General features: G+C 42.4%; 1 protein-coding gene across 3 annotated transcripts in view; it reads left to right on the forward strand.

Moving 5' to 3' along the window:
* The window catches only part of NUDT9 (nudix hydrolase 9), a 133,354-nt gene that overhangs the window by 40,311 nt on the left and 65,505 nt on the right, over nucleotides 1-27,538 (forward strand). For all 3 annotated transcript variants that reach the window (XM_069244058.1, XM_069244055.1, XM_069244056.1), the window contains 3 exons: nucleotides 14,830-14,925; nucleotides 15,565-15,651; nucleotides 15,942-16,053. In XM_069244058.1, coding sequence (XP_069100159.1) covers nucleotides 14,830-14,925; nucleotides 15,565-15,651; nucleotides 15,942-16,053 — 295 coding nt within the window. The remainder of the gene's footprint in view (nucleotides 1-14,829; nucleotides 14,926-15,564; nucleotides 15,652-15,941; nucleotides 16,054-27,538) is intronic.

The following is a 27,538-nucleotide window of genomic DNA, read 5'->3' on the forward strand; positions in this document are numbered from 1 at the left end:
TATTTAATATTATTACATTTTTTTTTTTTTTTTTTTTTTTACATCAGTACACAAAAGGATACATTGTCACTTTCAGAGAATAAAACGAAAAGAGAAACAAAAAAAAAAGAATCAATCAGGCTTATCCAAGAAATAATTTCCCCAGATTAGAGAGAACTTTTTGACATTGCCTATTCTCCTAGCATATCTCATCTCCTGAAGTCTAACTTGAATCATTTTATTGTACCATCCTTGACTAGTAGGAGATAATTCAGACCGCCAGTTTCTCAGCAACAGTGACCTAGCCACCGCCGTGGCTATAAATACGAGCTTCTCCAGCCGAGGGGAGAGTCTTGCTTCGGGATCATAGCCCAGACTCAGCAGGCGAATACTCGGAGATATGGGTACCAACACAATGGATGTTAACGTTGCAAAGACCTCTTCCCAGTATCTCTGCATACATTTACATGTCGCTATCGTATGTATCCAGCCAGCTGCCCCTATTTCCTTGCACCGAAAACACATATTTGGGTGGCCGATCCCCATACGGGATAGGTCTTGCGGGGTTCGATACAGCAGCCATTTGCTAAAAAATATAATTCTGTGCCAATTAGCCCCTCGTAGCTCAAAGAAATTTAGGCGGTTAATAGTCTCCCAGTATTCACTTGAGAGCATCATGCCCTCCTGACTAACCCATTTCTTCTGAGCTCGTATCCCCAAATCCACTTTAAACCTTTTTGCCTAGAGCCTTCTCCATGCCCCTGCATTCCCTACCCGCAAAGGAGTAACTAATTCTGATACCAGTGATTGGGTATTAATGATACAATTAGTATCTAAGTCTTTAAAAACCCTCAGCAATATATTGTAGGATCTGACCAGCAAGAGATCATTATTGACTGTAATCATGATTTTCCATGGGGCTTCCCAGTTACCCTCAACCCAGAAATCTCCAATTTTACTATATCCAGCGCGCTCCCACCTTTTCACCGTGATTTCGTTAAGCTTTGTCCCTGAACCTAGAGAAATCTGTGAGAGTGGGGTGTCAAAATGTACAGAGGGAATTGAATATTTTCTAGCGAAATCCACTCTTCTCTTAAGAAACCATTTGAGAATTTTATAACAAACTTTGTTAGGCGATTTGGTCAAAAGGGCTGGGTTCCGAATATTATGCTCTTGGCATATTAGTACCCGAAAATCAATAAAAAACTTGGAGCCCACGGAGTATTCTAACTTAAAGCTAGCATAATAGTGTGCAAAGAAAGCATAATAATAATCTTTGAAATTGGGTAAGGCCAGTCCCCCCTTCTCCTTATCGGCATAGAGTATACTCAAAGCGGCTCGAGCTTTTTGGTTCTGCCAGGTAAAGGAGCGAAATAGGGATTCCAGTTTTTTTAAAAAGGGTTGCGTTAAAACACACGGAATGGCTGTAAACAAGAAATTAAAAAGTGGTAAAATTGACATTTTAATTAATGCGATGCGGCCTAATATCGAGAGAGGAAGAGGCCTCCAACGAGTGAGTAAAGACTGAGTTTTCTGAAGTAGAGGAGCGAAATTCAGTTCATAAAGATCACTTATATTGGCCGAATAGAAACCCCCCAAGTATCTCTTTGGGTGGAGGTTTACACATCCTCTTAATTCAGGAAGAAGACAATTAGGAGTAGTGCCACAAAGAATGATGTCGGTCTTGGTCCTATTAATCTTATAGCCACCGATTTTCTGAAATTCTTTAAATATATTAAAGGTCGCTTCCTGAGAGGCGTATTTTGTGTCCTACAACAAAATAATATCATCTGCATAAAGTTTAATTTTTCCCATTGATTTAAGCGGTGCCTGAACCTGAGTATTTTGTCTAATTTTAATGGCAAGTGGTTCAATAAAAAGGGCAAATAAAATAGGGGATAGTGGGCACCCTTGTCTAGTCCCTCGTTGTATTTGAAGCTGTCCCACAGACCTTGAGTTTATAATAATATTAGCCTCAGCATTTGAGTACAGCCTTTGAATTAAAGAGATCACTTGACTGGGTACCTTGTAACTGGATAAAATTAAATAAAGCGTGTCCCAGACTACCAAATCAAAGGCTTTCTCTGCGTCCAGCAGAAGAATAATGGCAGGGATTTTATTAGTCGTAATATAATCAAGAGCCTCTGCTAAATAGTGCGTGTTTGTAGCCAGTTGTCGACCAGCCACAAAACCATTTTGATTGGGATGCACCAGTTTATTAATTACCCCATTAAGCCTATTAGCCAATAGTTTTGTCATAATTTTATGGTCTGTGTTTAACAATGAGATTGGACGGTAAGCATTTGAATCCTCCCTATCTTTATTTTTCTTAGGGAAGCTAACCACATTCCCTGTGTGCCAAGTTCTGGGGATTTCCTCGCCTTGTAATATACTGTTTAAGAGGGCTAAGAACTCCTCAGCAAATACATTTATGAAAGTCTTATAGAACTCTGCCGGGAAACCATCCGGGCCACAGGTTTTCCCTGTGGGAAGATCCTTGACTACATCTAGAAGTTCCGGCTTTGTAAATGGTTGAGACAATCCCCTACGGTCCTCCTCTGAAAGAGAGGGAATATTAAGGCCCAACAGGAATATCTCGGTGGTCCTGGAGTCTATAACTGAAACGTCACTATAGATTTGTTTATAGTGCTCCAGCATGATTTGATCAAGGTCCCGAGGCTCAGTGCACCTAGCCCCAATGATCGGACATCTTAAGGCGTGTATAACATTGCCAGCGATACGATCTCTAGCTTGCCATGCCAAGAATTTTCCCGTAAAATTGCTTTCTTCATAACTTTTCTGTTTATAAGATCCATATTCTATATCAACTTTTTTTTAAAAAAAATCCCGCTAACGCTTTCTTGGCAGCTTCGAACGCCTTTCTATTAATATCAGAAGGGGCCTTCAAATAAGAGATTAGACACTTGTGAACTACATCTTCCAGTGCCGCAGTTTGTTGTTTCAGAGCCCGTCTATCAGCTACCTCTTTAATGATCACCCGGCCCCTGAAGTAAGCCTTAAATGCATCCCAGACTATTGCTGGGGTTGACGACCCCTGGTTGTGTTGAAAAAATTCCCTTATTTCAGCCTGTGAAGTCTATATCCACCCTTCTTCCGTCAAAAGGCGGAGATTGAAAATCCACCTTTTAATCTGAGGTGGTTTAATTGTAGAGTGGAATGAAATTTCCAGCAGCAGAAGGGCATGATCTGAAAGACCAGAATGCAGGACGTATTGAGATCGATAACACAGAGTTTCAGAGATCAAAAAGAAATCTATAGGCGAGGAGCTTTTAAATCGAGAAGAGATACAGGTATATTCCCTAGCGTCGGGGTGTTGGTCCTCCAAGGATCACATAATGCCAGCACCTTAACATAATCTCTGAACATCTTGGCTACTTTAGGTTTATACTGTCTCTTACCTTTTACGGTAGAGTCTAGAGCTGGATCCTGAAGAAAGTTGAAACCCCCCCCCCCAATAATAATTTTCCCTGTCAACTAGAGAAGGGAGTGAAACAAGTCTCAATACGGGGCCGGATCATCCGTCAGAGGGGCATAAAAGCTAACAAAAATAAATCTCTCCATTGCAATAGTACACTGAACCCAGCACCAATGCCCTTCAGGGTCCGAGAGAAAATCCAGCGGTTGTGCATTCAGGGTTTAGCTAAAAAAAACTGCCACCCCTCTATGAGCCACTGAGGCTGCCGCAAGAACTTTAAAATCAGCCATTCTTTTAAACATTTGAAAATCTGAAACTTTATGAAATGGAATATGGGTTTCTTGAAGAAATATAACTGAGGGATTAAGATCAATTACCATCTTTTCGATAGCGGACTTCTTCCTATGATTGTTTAATCCATTAACATTCCAGGAGAGGAATCTTAATGGCAAAAGTGATTGTGTCATTTAATTAAATTTTGGGCTAGTGTGCCTGTAGCCTCACTAAATCTGGGGACAAAACTCCTAATCAATTGTGACGATCCTTTACATTGACTAAAACATATCCATGACCCCCCTCCCCCCCCCCTTTTAGTGGCCCACACCTGGAGCCTTCCCGCCTTGACGATCCGGGGCTACATCCCTCCCCCACCCTTTGTCCCACTTCTTTCCTAGCAAGGTGCCTTGTCATAGCACCCTGGGCTAGAGGCTAGAGAGAGAAATTTAGAGTAGTCTGTCCATACACTACGGCAAAAAAAAAAAAAAAAGGGGGGGGAAACAAAAACAAAAAGGAGGTCGGGCCTTTACTATGAGACTGACATTTCTAGTATTAAATAGATCCTTAAAGTCTATCTTGCGTTCTTCCCCGCCCCCCCTTTCTCGTGCCGGCTGTTCGGGGTTTTGAATTACATGCAACAAAGATTTAGCAGCATCAACCGTATGAATGAAGTTTGAATGACCCTTAAAAAACACTTTAAGTTTTGATTGTTGCACGAGGCCTGCCTGCGCCCCTGCGTTTTGGAAAGCTGGAATCATATCTTTTAGCTCTCTCCTTCGATGCGCTGCCGCCACTGACCTATCTGAGAAAATCTTGAATGCATAGTCCCCGGTAATCTGAAAAGTTTTAGTTCTAATTGATTTCTGGAAAATCCGCTCCTTAATACGAAAGACCCAAAGTTCACTAATATAGTTTGAGGATACTTAGAGTTGGATGGTTGGACCGCAGGGACCCGATGGGCTCTCATGATTGTTAGATCCGGATACTTATCCTCTGACCCTGCTAAAACATGACTTTTTATAAGATCTGTCACCAACTCCATGACCGTCTGACCGTTTTCGTGCCCTAAAACGCAAATTGGATCTACGTGATCGATTTTCAGCATCGTCCAGACTAATTTGTAGATCTAGCAGGTCAGCTTGGCATTTTGCCAGAGAGGGTTCTACCGTCACCCGAGTATCCTCCAGAGCAGAGACTCGTTATTCAATACCTGTAACTCGTGAGTTAAGTTGCTGGATGTTACTGCAGATCAGGTTCAATTGAGATTCTGTTCTCTGATTTGCATCGTCCTGGGAGATTTTAATGCTTTCAACTCACTTAGAATCTGAAGAAGTAAGTTGTCAGCAGGAACACCGGTGTCTGACATAACTATCATTCTCTGTGCAGAGGCTTCCCTTAACGCCTTAGGCCCGGCCGAATCAATAGAAGAAGCAAAAGAGGAGGAAGTGTGGGTGCAAGCTTCAGTTATTACATTTAGCCCTGCTTTGTTGATCAATTCTTGTGCTGATAGTGAAGCCAAGTCAACCGGCTGCGCAGAGGAAGTGTGGGTAATGCTGAATACCAGATGATCTTCCTTACGATTCCTTCCACTTTCAAACAAAGGAAAAAGGGGTCTAGAAGCAGATCTAGTATTCACTGTTGGATCACCAGCTATCTCAGAGCCACTGCCGTCGATCGGCTGAGTCAGTAATGGCGAGCCCTTAATTAACCCTGGACTAGAATCCAGATCCAATGGTGGGCCCTTGCATCATCAGACGGACAATCCAGACTAAGGGGGGTGCTGGACGAATTGGCTTCTAAGGGTAGAGGGCTGATAGGGAGAGGTGCAGGCAGACTAGAGACTGGATCCATAGCTGAAATTAAAGGAGGGGGGGCAGAGTCCAGAGCCTTGTGCAGGTGGTTATCCGAAGGGGCTGGTCGCTTCTGTGTAGTGATGCGGGTTGTCCTAGGAACTCTGGCAGCGGAGCGACCTGCAAAATGTGGAGACCGCCGCATTTTTCCCTCTCCCCCCGGAGAAAGAAAAAGGAAATTGAATTACGCAAGCAAATAAAAAAAAAAACAAGGGTGAGGTGGGACCTCTATCCAAAAAAAGGGAAAAAAAGAAAAGAAAAAAAAGGGAAGGAGGGAAAAAATGTCCCCCTACTTAACCCCTTTAAACACCCCCCCTCCCCCCACGGAATCTATCAAGTGAAATAAGTCTTAAGTACTAGGCAATTCCGGAGAGTTCGGTAAGCAGACCCACCAAAAAAAAAAAGGAATCTCGAGTTGGGGATACACAAATATGCGGAAATATAACTCCCTGCTTCTCTGTGCCCTAGACAATCTACTTGAGCCGTAACCTCTCCCATAAGAAAAAAGCCCGGGAAAAGTCACCTTTACTCCGTGCCTTCGATGTAAATTTCTTGCAGTTTTCCTCTTCTGGAGGACTGGCAAGAGTCCTCCGACAGAGAGCTGGACATCTACGCCTCCAGTAGGCCATAAAAAAAACGGCAGAGAGGTCTTTGGGAGGCCCCCCCCGTTGACACACTCACTCGGCGTCCCTAGCAACCTTGTCCGACTTTCTTCCCGCTCCGAGGCTTCCGCGGACCCGACTTCAATTAACGTTCCAGGGCGGCTTTCCGTTTTTTTTCTGATTTTCGAGCCGGCGTCCCTAACAACGGCTCTGAGGAGGCTTCCGCATTCCTCCGGCAGCCTGGGTTCAGCCCGGCTTCAGTAATTATCCTGGGGCGGCTTCCGCATTCCTCATTCCTTGAGCCGCAGCGCATCTTGCCTCTCCCTCCTACTGCCTCCTGCCTTCAGCCACAGAGCATGACAGGAGCTCTTGCGGCAGATCGGGTTCCTTAGCCGATTACCAATATTATTAAATTTTTAGAGGTATATTCAAATGAACATCTTTACAATTCTTCAGACTTGATATTCCAATGGCTAGAAAGCTTGTAAATTCACTTCATATTTTTGCATTCTTGAGTTCATGCCTCACCAAAGTTAGGATTGCTAACCAGCCTGCTGGTTGATGCAAATTTCTGATTAAACTGCTTTCATATTATAAACCTGGTATTTATCACCACATCTGCAGTTTCCAATGTTTCATGTAGTGCTATAACCATAACATCTTTCTTTTTCAGTGTTGTGGTTATAGATTCTAATTCCATGTCTGACAGCAATATTCTCTGACAATAGGTGGACAACCTTGTCATCAGGATCTCCAAGTTAATGGCCCTGTAACTGCATTTCCCAGATTGATTGCTGCAGCAATCCAGTGCCAGTCATTTTCGAACATCATAGCATATTCGTCATAGTTTGTATAAATTTGTCTTCCATAGTGAGATTTGATTTTTAGCATTCCTTTTGCCCCCATTCTTTCTGCCCCCATAACTTAAGTACTACCGTTATACACTTGTCCATGGTCTACCTCTGCTTCCCTCCATCCTCCTTGAGGAAGCCTCCAATTAGTTTCTTGAACCAGCTGTTTGAAATATTTTCCCACAGGGACGGACACTTTTGAGGTAGTGGCACACCTTCTTGTGTTATTTCCGCGTTAGTCATTGTACGCTGTCGCTTAATAGGACGCTGCCCTCTTGTGTAGGGGACAGGCCAATCAAATATGGAAGAAGGAAATCCTTTCTTTGGACTGCTCCTGAACATCCTCTCTTTTCGGATATTTGTATAGATCCAAGTACAGGGCTTGAAATATCGTGTGTATCATGTTGTTTAAGATTTCCAGAGAGCATTTAACATAACAGCATGTCAGACTGGTCCACTGTGTCTCCATCTTTTTCCAGATTGCCCAAGAATGATTTATTGCTTAACGGGATGAACTCAGCATTTCATTTAATTTGATCCTATTATTGGAAGGATCTATGATTGTACAAATCTGAATCAGAGGCATAATCTTCCTTTTGACACTGCTTTCAGTTGTCACCTTTGTTACTTTTAAAGCTGACCCCTGCCTCAAACGGGGTATACAGTGCATCTGTCTGGACCTGATTCTGTAGCTGTATTAATATGCTCTTCCACTTGCACTTTAATTTGTTGGACCGGGAACTATGATTGACTTTCCAGACTAAGCCACCAAGTCCCTAACCATGACATGACCGATTATTTGTTCCTGTGATGTTAAATGTTTATTGGCCTTAGGAACTGACCCAGCCTCTGTTACCTCAGCATTGCATAGTAAAGATTTACTATCAGGTATTTGTAACAAGCCTTTATATGTGTCTTGTACTTGTTCCTGCCCTTTATGTATGTCTTGGCAGGTGCGCAGTCCATTTTGCATTGGAGAAGCCCCTTCTTTAACAGTTAGTTTCATATAGTCTTGAATCGAATATCTGGTTTCTTTAGCATCACATCGCCTCTTAATTACGTCCTTTCTTCTCGCTATTCTAGATCCTAAAACCCATAGTGGACGCTGTGTCAGTTGACATTATCACATTTAGTATTTGGACGAGTGTCCAGTGTAGCTGTCATGGTTGCATGAGATCCAACTCCTACAGTGTACACTTTGGGATTATGCCTAGCCCAAGAGCTTGCCTTAATAATGTATACGACTTTCCTTCCCCTAGGAAAAAGAATGCCATGTGTGGAAGGTAACTACGTTCGGGAATGACACAGGACCACACCAGACCACAGGACACACAGAGACTGTCAACTGTTGCTATTGTTTTGAAGAGATCAAGGGCCAGATGTCTCAAGCTATTTTGCGGTCACCAATGGCGAAATTAGCCTTTTGCGACCACAAACTGGCCTTGTAGCATTACTATCCTTATTTTGCGACTCTGTAAAAATAGGGATTGTGACTCACTATTAGATAGGGGCGTTCCAAGGGCATCCCTCCCTAGTAGCGGATCGCAGGTCCATGTGTGAATGTTTTGTGACTGTGAATGGGGTCGCAAAACAATCGCAGTTACCACCAATTTAAAATAGGGGGTTACCCATTTGTAAACGGGAAGGGGTCCCCAAGGGACCCTTTGTGAATGGGGTCGCCAACATTTTTTCATAGCACCGTCCACTCCGAAAAAATGAAACCGGAACGTTTCATTTTCATTTTTGAAATGCATCCCGTTTTCCTTTGAGGAAAACTGTCTGCGTTAAAAAAACCTGCTTTATTTAAAAAGCAGTCACGACCTGCCTCATGAATATTAATAAGGCAGGTCCCTTGCAACTCATTCAGGAATCGCTAACTGTGTCTGACATTTTATTTTGCAACTTGCGATTTGCAATAAAGTGCAAATTGCAAGTCGCAAAAAAAATAGTCATACATCTGGCCCCAAATCAGTTATGATAGTTACGATCACCACTGACTGCTAAAAAAATCAGCGGCTAAGAGCCTTGCAGTGAAGGCAACAACTGATGGCTGATGGATAAGAGCCCTTCTGATAAATCTGTAACCCCACCTCCCCAGTCCACAGTAAAAGATGCTTCATGATCGTTGCCTTTCCAGGATCTTCAGAGTTTCTAGAAGTCTCCTGCTTCCCAGCGAATGATGCTCTCAATTACACTTTCAGCGGCACAGCACTATTAGCAATATGAAAAGCTAATATTAAATAGTCCAGACAAGTCAATCCACAAAAGCGTTACCACTAATAAAAATGCAGAGTTTGCAGAGTGCAGGCAATCCGCTCCTTTCGTCCCCAGAGAGGTCCGCAAGCTGCACCTGGACCGCCTTCATAGCAGTCTCACCACCCCCACACAGTGCTAACCCCCCAACTGTCCACTCTCCCATGCATCACATGCCTCAGCTGCCGCCAGATTGTCCCCACTCCCAAGTAGCCTCCACCGCTGCCAGTGAAGCATGACAGCATGACTAAAACAAGCCAGAGCCAATGAAACAGGTAGAAGCGCAGGAGAAGAGAATAGCGGGCATGAGCATATCCAGCCACTTCCTCAGGAGGGGAAGAACTTGAGAGCTAAAGATTGTTCAGACCAAGAATGAAACCTCTCAATGATACTGTATTGGTAACTCTAGTATTCTCAAGTAGTGATTTATTTCCTTACTTACCATGAGCTGATGTTCCACTATGCTTGTGCCATGTTAAGCAGATTTTTGAAGGGCACCATGGCCAGTCTTTTTCCTCACTTTGTTTTCTGCATATAGCACTGACCACCCTGAAGAGGTAGAAATAGAGGGAAGGTTGAGAGAAGGTGATCAGACTGAGAAGGGGGTAGGCTGCTCCTAGGAAATGTGCGTTTGGTTAGAGGGAAGGTTGAGGCTCACCACCAGTGGCAGTGAAAAACTCAGAGCACAGAGAATGATAGTCCAGCTCAATCCCAGGAGAGGGGGTGAGCATGGATGCTTTTCTTTGAACTGTGAATAAGCCTAATTCCCAATATGTTTAGTGATACAATTCTTGTGTAGTGCAGCATGTGGGTAGTGCTGTTGACGTACACGTAGCAAGAGTTTCATGAGCTCTAATGAAAGAAAATGAAAATCCCCTCTTGACCCCTGTTGGGATGTAAAAGAAAGCAATAATTGTGCTGTAAGGAAGCCTTCCCATCCTAATGATAGCTAAACCTCATGCGGTTGGGTGCTGTCAAATGCAGATAGTTATCTGCTAGTTGTGTTTTTCATCCCTGAAGAAGCCTCAGTCAAGGAGTGAGGTCTTGTGAGATTCTAAGAAACTCATATTATTGTGGTCAGTGAATTCCTGCAGTGATTTTAGTCGGTCATGGCAAAGACTGAAAATTGGTTTTCTCAGGGTTACTCAGTTTCGTGCCTGACTTTTATTTCCCGCCTCGAAGACTAATAACTGCCAAATGCAAAATTCTAAATCTTTAGGAATGAATGCCCAGGACACCCACAGCAAGCGAAAATGTGAAACAGCCATGCCTAGGACCCCGCAGTATCTCTGAAGACTAGGGGGTCCCTGTCTGAATATAGTAGCTATTCCAGGGAGAAACATCATGTGAGAATAAGTTATAGCTACTATTCCTTCACTATATTGTGAATTAATTAGTAATAATAATCAATATATTTTTTCATATTTCAATTTATATAATTGTCTCGTGAATCAAGGTGTATACTATTTTCAATTGCAGAACACATTTACCTTCTTTATGTCAAGGTCTATCATCATCTTTATTCAATTACATAACTTTTAATAATCCAATTTGACAATTATATTTTATTTCATATAATGTTATTTTTTGATGGGATTATGAGAACCAGGCATAGAAATAGAAAACAAACACATTACTGTTGCCACCATAATCCTTCTCCAAAGGCCTACTCGGATTCCCAACTCCTTCTTGCCACTTTCTCTGCCATTGTTCTGATATTATCTCAATATGATTGTTAATTAATGAATGAACGTATGAATGAAAAGCATTTTATAATACTCATTCTGCAGTCTCAAGTGTCCTGGTGTTTGGATTTGAAAGCTTCAAGTAGATATCTAACTAGTCAGAACAACCAGGTTTGGAGATGGCGTGCTTAAGAAATTATGATGGGTTTGCGAGTGTGGAGGATTTTACGGTTCAACAGTAAGAAATGAAAAAGACCCGCTGCTCCACTTGTTGTAGCGGACAGCAGGATTTTTCAAAAGTTGTGTTTTAGAGCAGCATTTCTTAATATTTTGACTTTTAAGGACCGCCACTGAATCACTACTGGAATCCGGGGACCCACAAGCCATTTGTATGACTTGAGCAGCAAAACAATAATACACAAAAATATATCAACTATATAAACCATTAACACACACCATTAGTAGAGGTGAGAGAGCCACTTAAAGCTCGAGCCAGAAACCTTGCTCAGCTTTAGGTCCTTTTAGAACGTCAAGCCCAAAAAGAGCTGAGTTTTCACAGGGAGCAATTTGGCCTTGCAGCTATAACTGTGGATCTCTGCCATGGAGTACCGAGTTTCAATCAGGACCTCAGCTCAGACTCCTGCAATTCTCATTATACCATAAAAACAATATGTACTTTGCAGTAGGTCTCCTGTGAAGAGCGCTTCTGTCTTTAGCCGAGAGTTGCGCTATGTAAGAGGGCCTAACTAAAATGTGTTTATTGCCTGTCGCCCATAGATTAATCTAATCCTGCAAGAATCATGGACAAATCATGAACCTTTTGATCTTAAAAAGATTTACTATTTAGTGGTCAAATTGTAGTGTGATCAGTCCCACCTTCCCTGATTGACCAAACTCTGTGATCCCTGGCAAATACTTTGTTATCAAACCTCCTTTTTGTTCATTAATGCATGTAGGAGTTCCTTCAAATACCTGCATTCAGATGTGTGCTGTACAAAATCCTATAATGTCTAATTCAATAGCCATAATGTTGCTCAAACTATAATAAGTCTCTAGTAAGCATAAAGGGTATACGTAACTGACCAGCCTCTTATTTCAGTAATAGCATTGTTATCAGGGCGTGGGCAAGAATGTTTCTCAGTGCAAGTTTTAAAACGATTCACTTTTAATACTTCTTGCTGATGTACTAAGGTAATACACTGCGGAATGGCAAAGAAGCACACTTTTTGAGTTTGAAAGACACATTACGGTATTCTAGCATGATGTTTGTGGCATGATTTACAAGCCAGATATTTTCAGGGTCGGCTCGTGCAGGGACTCTTGGAGCCACAGCCCACCCTTGGCTCAGCTCTCCCTGTTAATCTGTTGGCTCGCCCACCTCTGTTCAGAACTGGATGCAAAGTCCAGCTCTTGGATTTTTGGAATCTTCTCAGAGCCGTTGAAGAATTCAAGTTGTGGTTTCATCAGGTCCACAGAACATTTTTTGAAATTTTCCAAAGCTTATAGGTGTTGTCATTGATGATTTAACTGTCACCACATCAACCTTAGCCATTGACTTTCTTCTGTGCCTACGAGTCTCAATTCCTTGACACTCATTAAAGAAGAGCTGTTTCTCGAAGCTGGATCTGGTTTTCTCTAATTCACGCAGCACAGCCAAAATCAACTTCTCCCTCCTTCCTTAGTGGATTAGCGTAGATGTTTTGTATAGTCTGGGTTAGGAAAGAGCCTGTGGAACTCTATGAAGAAAAGGAAGAAAGTTAGGAAGAAAAGTAGGAGGTTAAACAGCCTCGGATCAGGGTGAAAGAAAAGCAGCAAGCTAGGGGTGTGCACCTTCTCTCGACCCCACCTCCCAGAGATGATAAACAAAAGTGTGTGGGAGAAAATGTCAAAGGCGGTGGAGGGATCCAGGATCAGACTTAGGTTGTTGAGTCCTGCCATCATCACAGATCATGTGCTGTGTTGTGCACAGAAGGGTAGATAAAAATATGTTTTTCAAGATGAGAAGACTTCATTTTTTACTGAAACCTCAACAATGTAGGAGTCTAGCAAAAGTAGCAAAATAGGCCAGTAGTTGGCAAGGTTACAAACACATGTGTTAGGCGCCTTTAGGAAAGGGAGAATGATTGACAGTTTCCAACCTTAGGGAACAGTGGCAGAACAAAGTGACAACTTACAAAATTCTCTGAGAACTGCATCCATATTACAGATTGTTGACTTGAAACAATCTAAAAGAAAACTGTTTATTTTCAGTAACTTATGTGGTCAGAATAGAGAAGCTCCAGAGAAGGAAGAAGAATCACCCAATGGGTACTTGGTGCCATCCATGCCATCATAAACACTATAGGGAGAAAAAGAATTTGGGAGATACCCAATTTTATCAAAGAAAAGTGATAACTTGTTGCATAATGCTCGTGAAACTGAAGGAATGGTGTGAGGAGGAAGCCATTCAAAGAGAATGGCAGAATGATCTGTATATTTGAAAAAACAAGAAGCTAGGATAAAATGAGAAGAGTATGGGGAGCTGAAAAGTAGGTCAAGGGTATGGCCTTCTATATGGGTGGGGCGGGTTAGCATCAGGCTAAGATGTACAGGCATTGAGGAGATTGCAAGTCGTGGTATATGTTTTGCTTACGAAAAAAGGATCAGAGATTTGACAATAATGATAGCTCTTATCTACAGTCTTGGCACTAGTTAATTGTGCAACTAAAGTACTTGATAGTAGGAGATGGGTAGTAGTCCCCGAAGGTAGTCAAGAGTTGGTTGGTGTTGACTTTGAATATGTTTACTGGCTGGGCTGTAGTAGACTGGAGACTTTGCAGGGCCATCAGGATACTACTAGTGTTGTTTATCTTTGGTTAAGGCTGCAGCAAGGCAGGTGTTATGACCTCACACCTGGTTGTTTTGCACAAGGGTGAAGGCAGGCTTGCCTTTCGGTTTCCTGCTGGCACTATTGGTTAATATGCCAGCTGTCCTCTGTAAAGTGTGGAGCACTTGTCATTCTGGAAGGCAGCAGCAAAGTAGCAAAGAAGTAAAACAAGGACAGTGTTGTAAAGAATAAAGGTGGAGTTTGTTTACTCTTCCTACATGTCAGAACTCCTCTAGGACATGGTACTGTGAATCTGTTATCACAAAATAACAGTAAATACAACACAAATGCCCCACAAGAATAAAATGTAGCAATACATTATTACAATTTACGAGGAGGTGTGGCTAGATCCCCAAATTTAAATGATGAAATACAATTCTTGGTTAAAGCAAATGAAACCCAGTTTTCATGCTGTATGGCTAAGTGCAGTGAGCAGAGTAGCCTGGTAAGTGGAATCATTAAGGCCACCATCTCTCATCTGCACAGAGTGGATGTCAGAGGTTATTGCTTTTGTCAGAGTGCAATAAGATAACAAGTAAACAAGAAACAGAGTACAGCTATGACTGAAATAAGCAAGAGGACTGGAGACCTGCTACTACTCTTGACAAACAAATCTCCTTCTTTGAGGCAGGGTACAAGGGAAACTAGAACAAGCTAAAGGTAAATTGTGAAAGGTAACAAAATAAAAGTAATCAAATAAAAAAAGTGTCCACAAGTATGAATGAAGCGATAAATTAACAAGAAACAGAAGGAGGGGCCTGGACCAAAACTTAAAAAATGAAATGAAAGGGCCAGCAAAAGCAAATTAAACACCCTTAGCAGCCATTGACGGTGTTCATCCTTGAGCAAAGGGAGGTGTGGTCGTTTACTGCGGATGAGAGCAAAGCTTTCAAAAATAAATTTGAGAAGATTCTATCCCAAGATTACATGGCTAGACTTCAGCTGGCGAGGCATAGACAGACTTGGATAAGAGTAACATATTGTCCATAAATGTAACATTTTTTTGTAATGGCTTTCCTTTTTGCTCCCAGCACAAGTGATTTCTTTCCAAAGTTTAACCAGAGGGATGGAAAGATACAGAGGAAGAGCTTGTGTGGCACGTATGAGGTGGTGGAAAGCAGACCAAGGTGAGTGGTGAGCTTGAGAGAATCTGCTGTTTCATTATCTGTTCTAGTCTTTCTCTCTCTCTCTCTCTCTCTCTCTCTCTCTCTCTCTCTCTCTCTGTCTCTCTCTCTCTCTCTCTCTTTCTCTCTCTCTCTCTCTCTCTCTCTCTCTTTCTCTCTCTCTCTCTCTCTCTCTCTCTCTCTCTCTCTCTCTCTCTCTCTCTCTCTCTCTTCTTACCAGTCTTTCTGTCTTACCCTTTCTTTAGTTCTGTCTCTCTCACTCCTTCTCTTGCCTTATGCTGTCTTGTTCTCTTTTCAAGAATCACCTCTCCTAGATCTTTCTTTCTCTTTTGTGCTCGTCAGGCTTTCTTCCTAATTATTTTTGTCTGTCACTTCCCATTTATCACTGTCTTCTAGCACATCCACGTCCCCTCTGTGCACCACCAGTCCCTTCCCATTTCTCCTTTCATATGCCTTTGCTCCTCCATCATGGTTTCTTTCGCACTTGAAGTTTCTTTCTGTTGCTCTACATTTCTCCCCAGACCTAAAGCCATGTGATTCTATATTGGATTGTTCATTCAGCTACCAGATCCCACTCTTTATCTTGTCAGTACACTTTTGCCATCATTTTGAGGGTTGATTTTCCTGAACTTACTTTTTCAGAAATCCCATGGGGCGTACAGGGATCACTGGGCGTGGACTCTTGGGACGCTGGGGGCCAAACCATGCTGCAGACCCCATTATTACAAGGTAAGAACATGCCAAGAAAGTAAGGAAGGGAAACTCTGGGTATTGACTTAGTGCAGTGGGAGTGTGGGGGGAAGCAAGGAAGGGCGAGAAAATGGGGAAAGGAAGGGGGGCAGAGGAATGGATAGGTGAGATCATAGTTGCAGAGATACATGGTGGTTGCTGATGTTGGTGATGAAAGGGCAGGTGGAAGCAACTCTTTAGGCAGATGCAGTTTTGGCATGGTGTAAAGGTTTACGAGGTTGCTTAAATCTATCTTCTCATTCATTTGCTGTCTCTTTTCTTCTCACAAGATGGAAAAGAGATAATACCGGGGCTAAAGTCATCCACAAGTTGTCTGGAAAGAACATCTTGGAGTTTGTGGCCATCAAGAGGAGAGACTGTGGAGAATGGGCGATCCCTGGGGTAAGTGCAGCTGATCACGAAACATTCGATCTAGCAACAGCTGAAGAAAACGTTAAAAAGTAAACAATCAAGCAATGATCGTTAACACAGCCCTGTGATAGAAGACTTCATTGTAGAAGCCCATGGCCTCAACAACAAAGCCATATTTTCCAAGTCACATGGAGGGATTTTTTGACATAATTAATTTGAGTCTCACAGCTGATTTGCTTAGCAGAGAATTGTAGTTCTAAAGTGCATTTTTATAACACTTACTACCACTGACGAGGCTTTGCAGCTCTTAAGACGAGTAGCATGCTTCTCCGGAACCCAAGCTTAGAGTTAAATAGATTAGTAATATGTGCTTCATTCTTTTACTCGTGGATTAGTTTTAAGTTTGTGCTCTAGAGTTCCCATGGTTTTGTAGTGTTTTGAGTGGTGACTGAATAATGGAGGTGGATTAGAAAATAAAAGTTGTGAATTGATGTTGCGAGTAGTGTACGTGTGCCTATTAACTGGATGATCTGGATAATAATGAGGTGTACGATTGAAAATGATGTTTCAGAATTCATAGTAATCAAACAAATAAGGATGAATCAGAGAGAGGAGGGTTTGGAAAAAGGTTGAAGAAATTAATTTTTCACAACTGAAATTAACCTCTTAAATGCGGGTGGTGGCCACACTCCCTCCCCAGTGCGGTTGGGGGCTAATGGCTGACACTGAGCACTGATCCTCTTGGGAGGGGTATCCTTGCAAAAGAGAACATCTCCCCATTTCAATGATATCATTCCCCTGTGGATCCCTGCTTGGGGATCGCCACAGGAGTGCAAGCCCCAAGCAAGGATCCAACTACTAGTCACCAGAGATTTTGGCGGAGCAGCCCCTAGGGCAAGGGATTGAGCTCCCCCCTTCCTTGCATACTTTTCAGTCTTTCTGTCCCCTTTGGAGGGGAGATGGTGTAATTAACCCCAAGCTGCCCCAGGGAGGGTGGGGGGTTTGAGCTATGGGAGTGGGGAGGGACAGAAAGCCCACTAGACATCAGGATAAAATGTAAAAGAAAACCATTGGGGTGGGGACTGCCACCAAGGGCATGGCCATGCCCCCAATCTAGAAGGCATGCAGACAGTCTTTCTGTCCCCCTTGTGGTGTCGATGTGGGTGATTACCCCAATCTGCTCCCTTGGGAGTAGAAAAACCCACTAGACAACAGGTATTTCAAAATGCACCAAGACAAACTAAAGGATGGTGTGTCCCACCTTGACATCAAGCCATACCTCTGCCCCAGAAGAGCAATAGTTTCTTTCTGCCCATTGAGGGCAGATGGGAAGTTTGTCCCAATTAGAGAGGATGCCCCAAATCTGTCGCCCAAGAGGGTAGAAAGGCAACTGTAAACAAGGGATTTTCCATTTGAGGCAAAAGCAAGGAGGGCGTGCGGCACACTCTGACATTAGGCCATACTCCCACCCCAGAGGGAAAAGCCAGTATTGGCCTTCTCTCAGGGCAGAGTGGGAGTTTGGCCCCAGTATGCACCCTGGTAGCATAAAACTCACTGGATGATAGGATTATTTTTTCAATAAAATAATGGGGTTGTCCACCCTCGCACCTTAAGCCCTTAGCAGTCTTTCTACTTCTTTGCACACTAAACCATCCCACCCCAATGTTAAGAGAGAGAGGGTTTGATTGTTTTGAGTATTGTTTTTCACATATGGACCAGGAGAGTGTGGCTAAATCCCAATATCGTCCTACTTACCATGGTGAATGGCTGCACGTTTTGGGTTTGGGTAGGCTGCCAACTGGAGATAATTTCCAGTTCCAGGCATTTCAGAAAACTTGACTTTGAGAGGAGTCCAGAGTAGTATGCCTCGTGTGGATCCGATTACGTTTTCTTACCCACAGTGCAAAGCGTACCTCAAACTCTGCTTAAAATCACACATTTTCTGTGTTGTAAAATTATGGAATAGACAGGGATATACAAAATTCCTACCGCCCAGTATTCTACCACTTGTTTCAATAAAAGCACTGCTCTTCTCGTATCGGTGGGCTTAGTGTCCACAACAGGAAAAGCCCCAAGAATTAATGTGGAACCATCCACATTTCCTGTTAAAAAACAAATCTGATTTGCCAGTAAGAGTAGCTGCATTAACTGGGCCTGATCTCAGTCACCACCTTGGGAAAGCTACTAAAACCACACACATCTGAAAACTAGACACCCGGGGAGTCCATGACGGTGTGCTTCCAATGACATTCTCTTACCCAAAGTGTAATACAAACCTCAAACTTTGCCTAAATCCCAAATTTTCCTTGAATTTATGTAACGTAATCTACTGAACTCCACAGGGATCCACAAGATTCCTACCACCTAGTGCTCTCCCACTTCTCCTATAAAAACACTACCCCACTTGTGTAGCTGAGTCTAGGGACCGCAACAGGAACGGATCAAACCAGGGTCAGTAGAAATCCCACAGTGGAACTCCCATTGTCGTTGGTTTGATCCGTTCCTGTCACGGGCACAAGGCCCAGCCACACAAACAAGTAAGGTAGTTACTTTATTGGGCAAGTGGGGGAATGCCAGAAATTTCCATCACAGAAATGTGAGGAAAATTTGTGATTTAAGCCAGTGTTTGAGGTTTGCAGGCCTTTGTGGGTAAGAAACCCTTCTGGGATTCATGAAAGGCCCACCACCTGTCAAGTTTTCATTTAGGTCTGTGGTTGGTAGGTTTCCATGTGTGGTGGTCTAGCACGGCCTCAAATACAGCAGCTACCCCATCGTTGATCTCTCCAGGTACAGCATTAGGTCCCTTTCTGTGGTGGTCTCCTGACCCACACAAGTGGGGTACTGTTGTTATCAGGATACGAATGGGAACCCTGGGTGGTACGAAATGTCTGGATCCCCACTGATTCTGGAACTTTCCATTACAGAAATAATGGAAAATGTTTTTTTTTTTTTGTCAAAGTTTGAAGTTTGCAAGGGATTCTGGATAAAGAGTACTCGTGGAGTTTCCCAAGTCACCCCAGCCGGGACTCCCTCTGGTATCTAGGATTACAAAACGTCCAGGTTTGCAAGCTTTCCTTAGATGCCGGCTGAGCTTGGGCCCAAAATCTACAGCTATTCACTTTGCAAAACAAAAGGGTCAGTTTTGAGTGGAAAAATGTGATGTGTCCATGTTGTGTTTCAGGCTCTTGTTGCAGGCACTAGATCTGCCCACACAAGTGATGTACTATTTTTATGAGGAGACTTGTGGGAAGGCTGGTTGGAAGGAAGTTTTTGGCTCCGCGCAGATTTCAGAACTTTACATCACGGAAATGTGGGGAAAATGTGTTTTGTGTAATCAAAATTTGACGATTACAAGGCCTTTGTGGTAGCAAAAACCTAGTGAGAGCCACGTAAGTCACCCCACCATTGATTCCGCTTTGGTGTCTAATTTTCAAAAATGTACACGTTTCTAGATTTCCCTAGGTGCCTGAGCTAGAGCCCAAAATACACAGCTTCCCACATTAGGGGGAAAAAAACAGTTTTCAGTGGGAAAATGTTATGCATCGTTGTTGCATTTTGGCTCATTTCCTGTTGCGGGCACCATGCCTACCCACACAAGTGAGGTACTGTTTTTGTCAGAAGACATGTGGGATCATTTTTTCTTCACCTCGTCTGTGGCTAAGATGCGGAACCCCCTTGCTCACAGATTCGTTCTCACTATGCACACAAGAGATTCTATCGTAAAGGCAAATAAAAGCGGGAACAGGGGACATCCCTGCCTGGTTCCCTCTCAAGTCAGGAACTCAGAGGACATCTTCCTATTCACTGTAACCACTACCTTGGGATTATGGTATAACACTGCCTACCTTTTATAATTTGGACAAACCCAAACGTCTGTAACGTTTGTTAAAGTAAGGGCCAGTGTATAGCATCAAACGCTTTTTCGGCATATAAAGAGAGGAAGGCATGTGGCGCCTGTCAGGCTTGCACTGTTGCAAACCACTTGTGTTGAGCTGTCTTGACGTACAGGGGCATGAATCCTATTTGATCTCTGTGACCTAAAAATGTGGTAACCTGCAGAAGTCGTGTGGCCAAGACTGTGGCCTGGATTTTGACTTCACTGTTGGGCAGTGATAGCAGGTGACAATATTTGCACCGCTCCTTGGTCTTTCCCTCTGGGAAGCACTATAATGGTGGCTCTCCGATGTCCGGGGTCAAAACCCCCTGGTTGCCCACTTCTGAAACATATTCAGCAGGTGGGGCTTAAGTAATCTGGAGTAACATTTGTAAAACTCAGCTGGCATGCCGTTGGGTCCTGAATTTTTACCTGGTCTCAATTTGGCAATGGCTGCCTGCACCTTCACTCAGTGTTAAATCCTCTTCTAGGGTCTCCTGCGCTTCCGTGTCTGGTACAGGAGTGGGGACGGCAGCCAGCCAGGCACTGTGCAATACTGGCAGAATCATGGAGAGGTTGGGCCCCATAGAACAGCTCATAGTAGTGGGTGAACTCTTCAGCAATTTGCTCATCATTTTCACAGGAATTTCCTGCTTGATTTATTAGACTTCGTACCCCGTGAGTCTCCAGTTCCCTTCTGCTCAACCATGCTAGGAGCTTACCAGCCTTACCCCTTGTCTCATGCAAGCGGTGTAATGTGGCTATCATTAGCTTTTTTGACCCTTCATTTGCCAGATCCTGGTATTTAGTTGGTGCGGCTGCGATCTGCATAAGAATAAGGGGGTCCCCTCCAACTGCTGGATCTGGGTCTCCAAATCCTTGAGTTCTACTATGTCCTTCTTTTTTTCTGTGCATTCCGATGTATTCGTTTGGAAGGTACATCATTTTGCATTCCTGTGTATCCATTTGGAAGTTACACCATTTTGTATAGTTATTGGTGTATCAGAATGCAAACTTATGCCAGTGCCTCTGTGTCCAGTGATTATGAAAGAAGCAAACTGTGTATTTCCAAAAGGATTTGTGTTTACAGTCTCGGCTACAGTAGCCAATATCTGTCATGTAACTCATGTTGATTCCTTATTGTTGTATACCAGTCAAATAATCTTGGCACTGGTGTCCCATACACAGATTCCTTTTTAAATTTATCTTGAAGAAAGAAAATTTGAAATGTAACTGTCATTTGTTCAACCTTGTCCTGACATTGAATGAACAAACACAGGTATCTGACCATCATACTTTCTTCTTTTAAGTTGCCTTGTTGGCCAATCATAATGTCTGAAAACCATACATTCACCAATTCCAATATAGAACATAATTCACATGAGGTAAAATGATATCTCTGGTCCTGAATAAATTTAAAAAACACAAGTTGTATGGCCCATAATGTTGAAAATATAAAGATAAAGGTGCAAAGGTAGGAAGAGTGTCTTCAAAATTTTAAAACACACATTACAAACAATAGAGCAAAATCATTTCACTTTGCATCCAGAGGTATCGTCCCCGACTCCTCCACCACACCCCCTGTTCATGATCTACAGATCCACTGATAATTCTTCATTGCTGTTAATTTCAAATGGAGCAACAGTATTGACATCAGTAATAAATTGTGATTCTAGTCTATATAAGGTCCTATTTCCCACTATAGTGGGCTTGGGATTCTGTTCAATGCAAAGATATTTAATTTTTGTCCAGTCGCTGTCATGAGATCGTTAAAGTATTTTGTAAATGCTGTAATTAAATCATCGTTGGTAATAGCCCTAAAGTGCTCAAGGATTCTCTTTTGAACTGTAAAGATGGCACTTCTGATAAATAACTCGACATAGACATGAGATACCATAAAACGTAAATGCTGTATTGCAATTGATATGTTTTTCAGTGTGGGTCTTCCGTCCAGTGTTAGTCCAAAAACTTCAACATCGAAGTACTATTCTTACATTCTTTGTCATGTCGACATGGAAAAAATGTGATCTAAGTGTTATCCACTTACGTGTTATCAGCCTCTGTAGATAATTCTATACCTATTTGTCCTTCAGCGATGGACATTCCCTATAGGCAATCAGAGGTTTTGGTCCTAACCCATCTTCTAATGTAATTTCGTTCCTTAATATTTCCCAGTGTTTTGAACGTATTTAGAAAACCTCATGTGATTGTGTGTGGTAAATGGTCACAAAGCGCAATTTGTTGGTCTGTTGCGATTTCAATGCATTTCTGTCTCCAAGCAGAATATCATCTCTTGAGTTTTGGTCCACTTACTCCATAGCTTTATTCAGTATCTTTCTGAAGTATCCCCTCCTTCTGAACCTTCACATAATTTCCCTATATGTGTGCATGAATGCACTCTTGTTACTGCAGTTCCTTTTTCAGCTCTAACAAATTCACCATCGGGGATGTCTGGCGTGAACAATTTTTCATGACTACTTTGTAAATGCAAGGTGGAGCTACCGGCTATCTACTTTCTGTAGAGCATTGTCTGAATCTTATTGTCTTGAATGTCAAGTTGAAGGTCTAAGAAGACCAATGAAGTGCGACTTGACTTCATAGTTAATTTTATATTCAGATCATTGTGATTCAGAATATTCACGAAGTATTTTAAATCTGCATCAGATCCCTTCCATACTAGGAAGCGTTTGTTAATGTAACTTAGCCATATTACTATATCACTATTGTATTTTTACATAGATTCAGCCCAGACCAACTGCTCCTCCCACCGTGCCATGAATAAATTCACTTAGCTGAGGGGAAAAAAGTGCTGAAGGCTGTGCCTTGTATTTGTGTGTAATTTTGATTGTTGAAGATAAAAATATTTTCCGTTAGTCAAATCTAAACCATTTCCAAAAACATCTGTGTATGTTGTATTGATTTATGCCTCCAGCCCTTAGGAAGTGCTCCTATACCATTTTGATGTTGATTACTTGTATAAAGGTCATTAACATCCATATTATAAAAAACCCACACAGCCTTTGGGCGTGTGCATTGCGGGGTACTCCTACTTAGGCATGGTAATAAAACATTACTTTACGTTAAAAAAACGTAGAAATTTACTGAAAAAAACAAAGATTATAGTCCTGTTTTAGTAAGGTGAAAATGTCAGTTAAAATGTTATATTTTAACCTCTAAATGACTGAAAATTTCTAAATAAAACTACCTCAAGGATCTATAACTTGTGCATTCACCACGCACTACTTGTTACCTCACATATTATATCACTCATGGCATGTTCTATCACATCATTGTTACCATCACTGATGTCATCTGAAATTACACCATGGAAGACAATACTAAGCATGACGGGGGCTTGACTTCTAGTTTAACCTTAACCACCTTTTACCTCTACCCACCCCTAAATTTACTCTTACGTCCCTTTACCTGTACCCGCCCCTAAATGTACCCGTCCCATAACCCTAAATTCACCCTCAAACCCTTTTTTAAAAATACTATAGCACAAACTATTATAAAACAAAAATACCTTTGTATTAAAGTACCATGTTGCAAAGGATGCATGCTAAAGGTAAAAAACATATACTGTGCACTTACCTGCATGGCGAAGATTGCGTGGCAAAGGCCTTGCAAGGCAAAGGCAGCAGCCAGCAAGGTCTGCATAATAAAAAGAGCACAAGGCCTTTTCTGCTCATTGTCTATTTTGAAGGATTTAGCAGTGACTAATTGCATTTTTGCAGGGTTAGAGACTAACCTTATGCCAAGCAACTCGGACAAGACGGAGCATGCAGAATTGCTTCACCTACTTTTGCGGAAGGCTAGTGGGAGGCATTTAGCCTTCACTTGCTGAGCTTATCTGCCTGGCTCCCAACACTGATAAGAATAGCAGACCTTGCTTTGATATACCTAGGGCCTCTTTGGTAAATCAGTAATGCAAGTGTGAACCTTTTGATGGTAAAGATTAGCTTAGTAGGTAATAAATGAAGGTGGAACAGTGATAACATTTTAATTTTAATATGTTGGAATGCTTCTTACTGTTCACACTGTTAATAAATGTTGCAACTCTTATTCTGTTCGTTTTTTTTTTATTTACAATTAAGTTTGTGTGCACTAGGATAGGACTTTGATTTTGAAATGCATCTTTAAAATACATTATTGTTTCCTAGTGTTTATAAGTTTGCCTTTCCTTAATGAAAGAAGGTTTGGATTCCACTAATTATCTTTGTGATGTCTGATAGAGTTGATCGTTACCTGAAACACATCTCACTGAAATATTGCTCAGTGGTTTGTGGGGTGGTTGCAGTCAATAGAGCCATGGGATCTAAAAGGCCAAGGTTTGGACACTATTTTATAGAGTCTATAAAACATATCATCTCCTTTTGATAGTGAGTGACTTCAATATACTTCAGTTCTTTTCAAGGTCAAAAGTCCTCAGTGCTCTTTTCAGATCTTTATTTCTTGCCGCTGGTCTGCTTTTCAGGTACAGTCTTTATATTGGCTAAGATGCTACTTACAAAGTCATTCCCTTTCCTGAAGCAGAAGATCCTTCTGAGGTCTGCTTGATCAAGGAGATTCTCTGAGAGTCCAAGCCCTCAAGTGAATGTGTGCATCGACTTTGGCCCCCTATCTCAGCTTCAATAATACTGGAAGGTTCAGTGTCGCCTCTCTTGTTCCCTGAAAGCAATTCCTGCTGATCCATTAGAGTGTACTACGGTTACTGTATAGACTTTCCATTGGGATAGTCTTCTCACAAAGAAACACCTTGAAAACCGACCAGTTTGATTCATCCTGGTGCCTCAACAAGCTGATTCAAGTAGGACAATTTTGATTTAGAACTTATGCTGGGCCTCAGAGGTGTGTTTTTATTCACCTTTCCTCAAGTGAACTATTCTTGTCAAATAACTGAACCACCTCTTGGAATCTGCCAAATCCGAATATTGGTTAAATCATAGCACTGAGACTGCCCTCCTTGTTGCTGCCAACATCTATCTCATCATGGACATGAGTGACAGCACAGCTCTCGTCCTTCTCAACATCTCTGCCACGTTCTGCACTGTCACCCACCCCATCTCATCCATTGCCTTCATGTAAATGAAACAAGGACCTGCTTGGATCAGCTCCACCCTCCTTGCTCCTGTGCAGTCAGTTAGCCTGCCCTCATACGCCTCCACTCTGAACTGCTGTGTCCCCCAAGACTCCTCAATCAGTCCCACGCTCTTCAGTGTCTTCATGGTCTGCTAGCTAACACTGCCCGAACCCACAGACTCAACATCCTCTCTTATTTCAATGACTCGCAGCTCATTCTCTCCCTGTCCGACGACACCTGCAACACCTAGAATAAATTCATTAGCTACATGTTTGAAGTTTCAAAATGGATAAAAACCAACTGCCTGAAGCTCAACTCCACCAAGACAGAGGTGGTTCTCTTCAGAAAAGACACCTCTCTCTGGTCCTCGGTCTGGTGGCCCTCAGAATTAGGACCTACACCCATCCAGTTGAACCATACCAGAATCCCTGGGAACATAATTGACAGTCAAATCTCGTTGACCAGCCAGATCAACTCGGTTGCCTCCAGACTTCTCAGGAAAACCTTCAAATGACTCCCACTTAACAGCCTGATCCATTGCCCAATCCCTGATAACCAGCAATCTGGACAACAGAAATGTACTGTTTGTTCGCTTTGCTGCACAGCTCACCAAAAGACTAGGTTATCCAGAATGCTGCAGCCAGCCTCACGCTCAGTCTTCCACCTTGTATTCACATTTCTACATACCCACATGCTTCCCATCCATAGATGCATCCTATTCAAAATTCTCATGTGCACACATACATAGCACTGCTCAGCCAATGTCCTGAATACCTGAACAGCAGCATTAGCTGCCACATATCTATCAAACTCTTCCACTATTCCAGCCCACTGCTTGCTTACTTCCTCTGCATCTGAAGAGAGAGCTGGTGGCTGAACATTGTCGTATGACCCCTCAGCAACTGTAACGACCTTTCCCTGTACATCAGAGCTGCCATTTCAGTCCCAGAGTTAGACACAAAACTGAAAACCATGCTAATCCCAAAGGCACCAGTCAGGGCAACACCCTTGGGTCAGTGGATACCCTCCCGGGTGACATGCCTTCCATGCAAATAAAGACACATAATATAACAAAACATAACATTCTAATATGGACATAGTCATTGGCCACTGCAAAAGTTGTTATATGTTGAGAAACTGGTTCTGAATTGTATGGTGTACTGGTTCTGCTACAGTATCATGGGAGTCTTCAATCACATCTACTATGGCAAAATCCTTGGCACGGTTCCGACTGACCACTTTAGTTCAAGTTCGAACCACAAGGCAGGAATAAATAAATCTGAAGGGGAGTCAGTTTCCTGTGGCATTGTGGGTTTTGAGGACGTGATCATGGGTTATTGGCTGCTTGCTCATAATAACGTAACTCATTATTTGAGCACTCAACTACAAATGTTAGGACACGGTACAGCATTTGTCCTAAAACAGTATATACTACAATACCTATCTATTCAAGTCCTTTCTGTAGTCTTTCCCATGCTGGTTCTTTAAGGTTCAGTTATGGGATGGATTCGGCAACAGTCGGGCATTGCTAAATACTGGATTAATTAATTATACTATTTGGATGAGCATAAGAATGATACAGTAGCCAGACAGTCATCTGTAACACACTCTATTTCTGAAATGACACAATCTTTCAGCTGAACATTATATCTCCTATGGGACAAGTATGTTTTTATTAGAGAGCAGTAGCAACATTTTAAATAGACCCCTCTTGGAGAGCCCCTCAAAAATAGCCCTCACCTTTAATCAATCAGAACTTATCATTGCCAGCTTTCAACATAAATAGGTGTGTTATTATAATGTTTCCTCATCTGGTAAAATTCTATTGTTTTTGTGCAAGTCTAAGCTACATGTTAAAATAGAAAGCTCAATTTGGATTATTAACTGAAGAATGAATGAAAGTGCTTTACAATATCACAGGAACAAAAAACATGCTGTGTTTTATGTGTTAAAGAACCGTTTCATGTTAAGTGAATTAATTCCACCATCTAAAGTTGCATACCTTCATGGTTAGGTTATGCTGTCCATATCTTTTTTTAACATATTGTATTTTTGATTTTTACATTAAAAACAAGTAAAAACATATCGGAACGTACATCTTGACTTGTTATGAAGCATAGACCTTCTTGACACACGTACATCATGCACTTGATATTCATGTTTGAGATCAGCTGCCTCCATAACTCCCCTGCCCCCTCATTTCCAACCATCATGTCTCTAGTCATTGATTCAAGCTAGCCTGGCTGATGAAGGGTGATACCCTGAAACCGGTCCCAGGATACTTGTTTCCAGTCCAGGGAGGACCTGGTTTGGCAGTTCGGGCTGGACTGTTCCCATAAGGAACAGGGTCAAGACAGATTTGCATATGGCTGGGTCAGACTGGGGTGGCATGGTGAGCAAAAGAATGATGGATTAAACCCAGATCTGTGACTGGGATGAGTGTTTGCATTGTTCAGCACTCCGTCCTTCATCCTTTTCTGTTGCTAAAGTTGCCCTAAGTGGGAAGGGTATGCCCAGACGTGGGTCCCTTGCTCACTGTGCCACTGGATTCAAGCTAG

The sequence above is a fragment of the Pleurodeles waltl genome, chromosome 7 (genome assembly GCF_031143425.1).
Source record: "Pleurodeles waltl isolate 20211129_DDA chromosome 7, aPleWal1.hap1.20221129, whole genome shotgun sequence".
Classification (NCBI taxonomy): Eukaryota; Metazoa; Chordata; class Amphibia; order Caudata; family Salamandridae; genus Pleurodeles; species Pleurodeles waltl.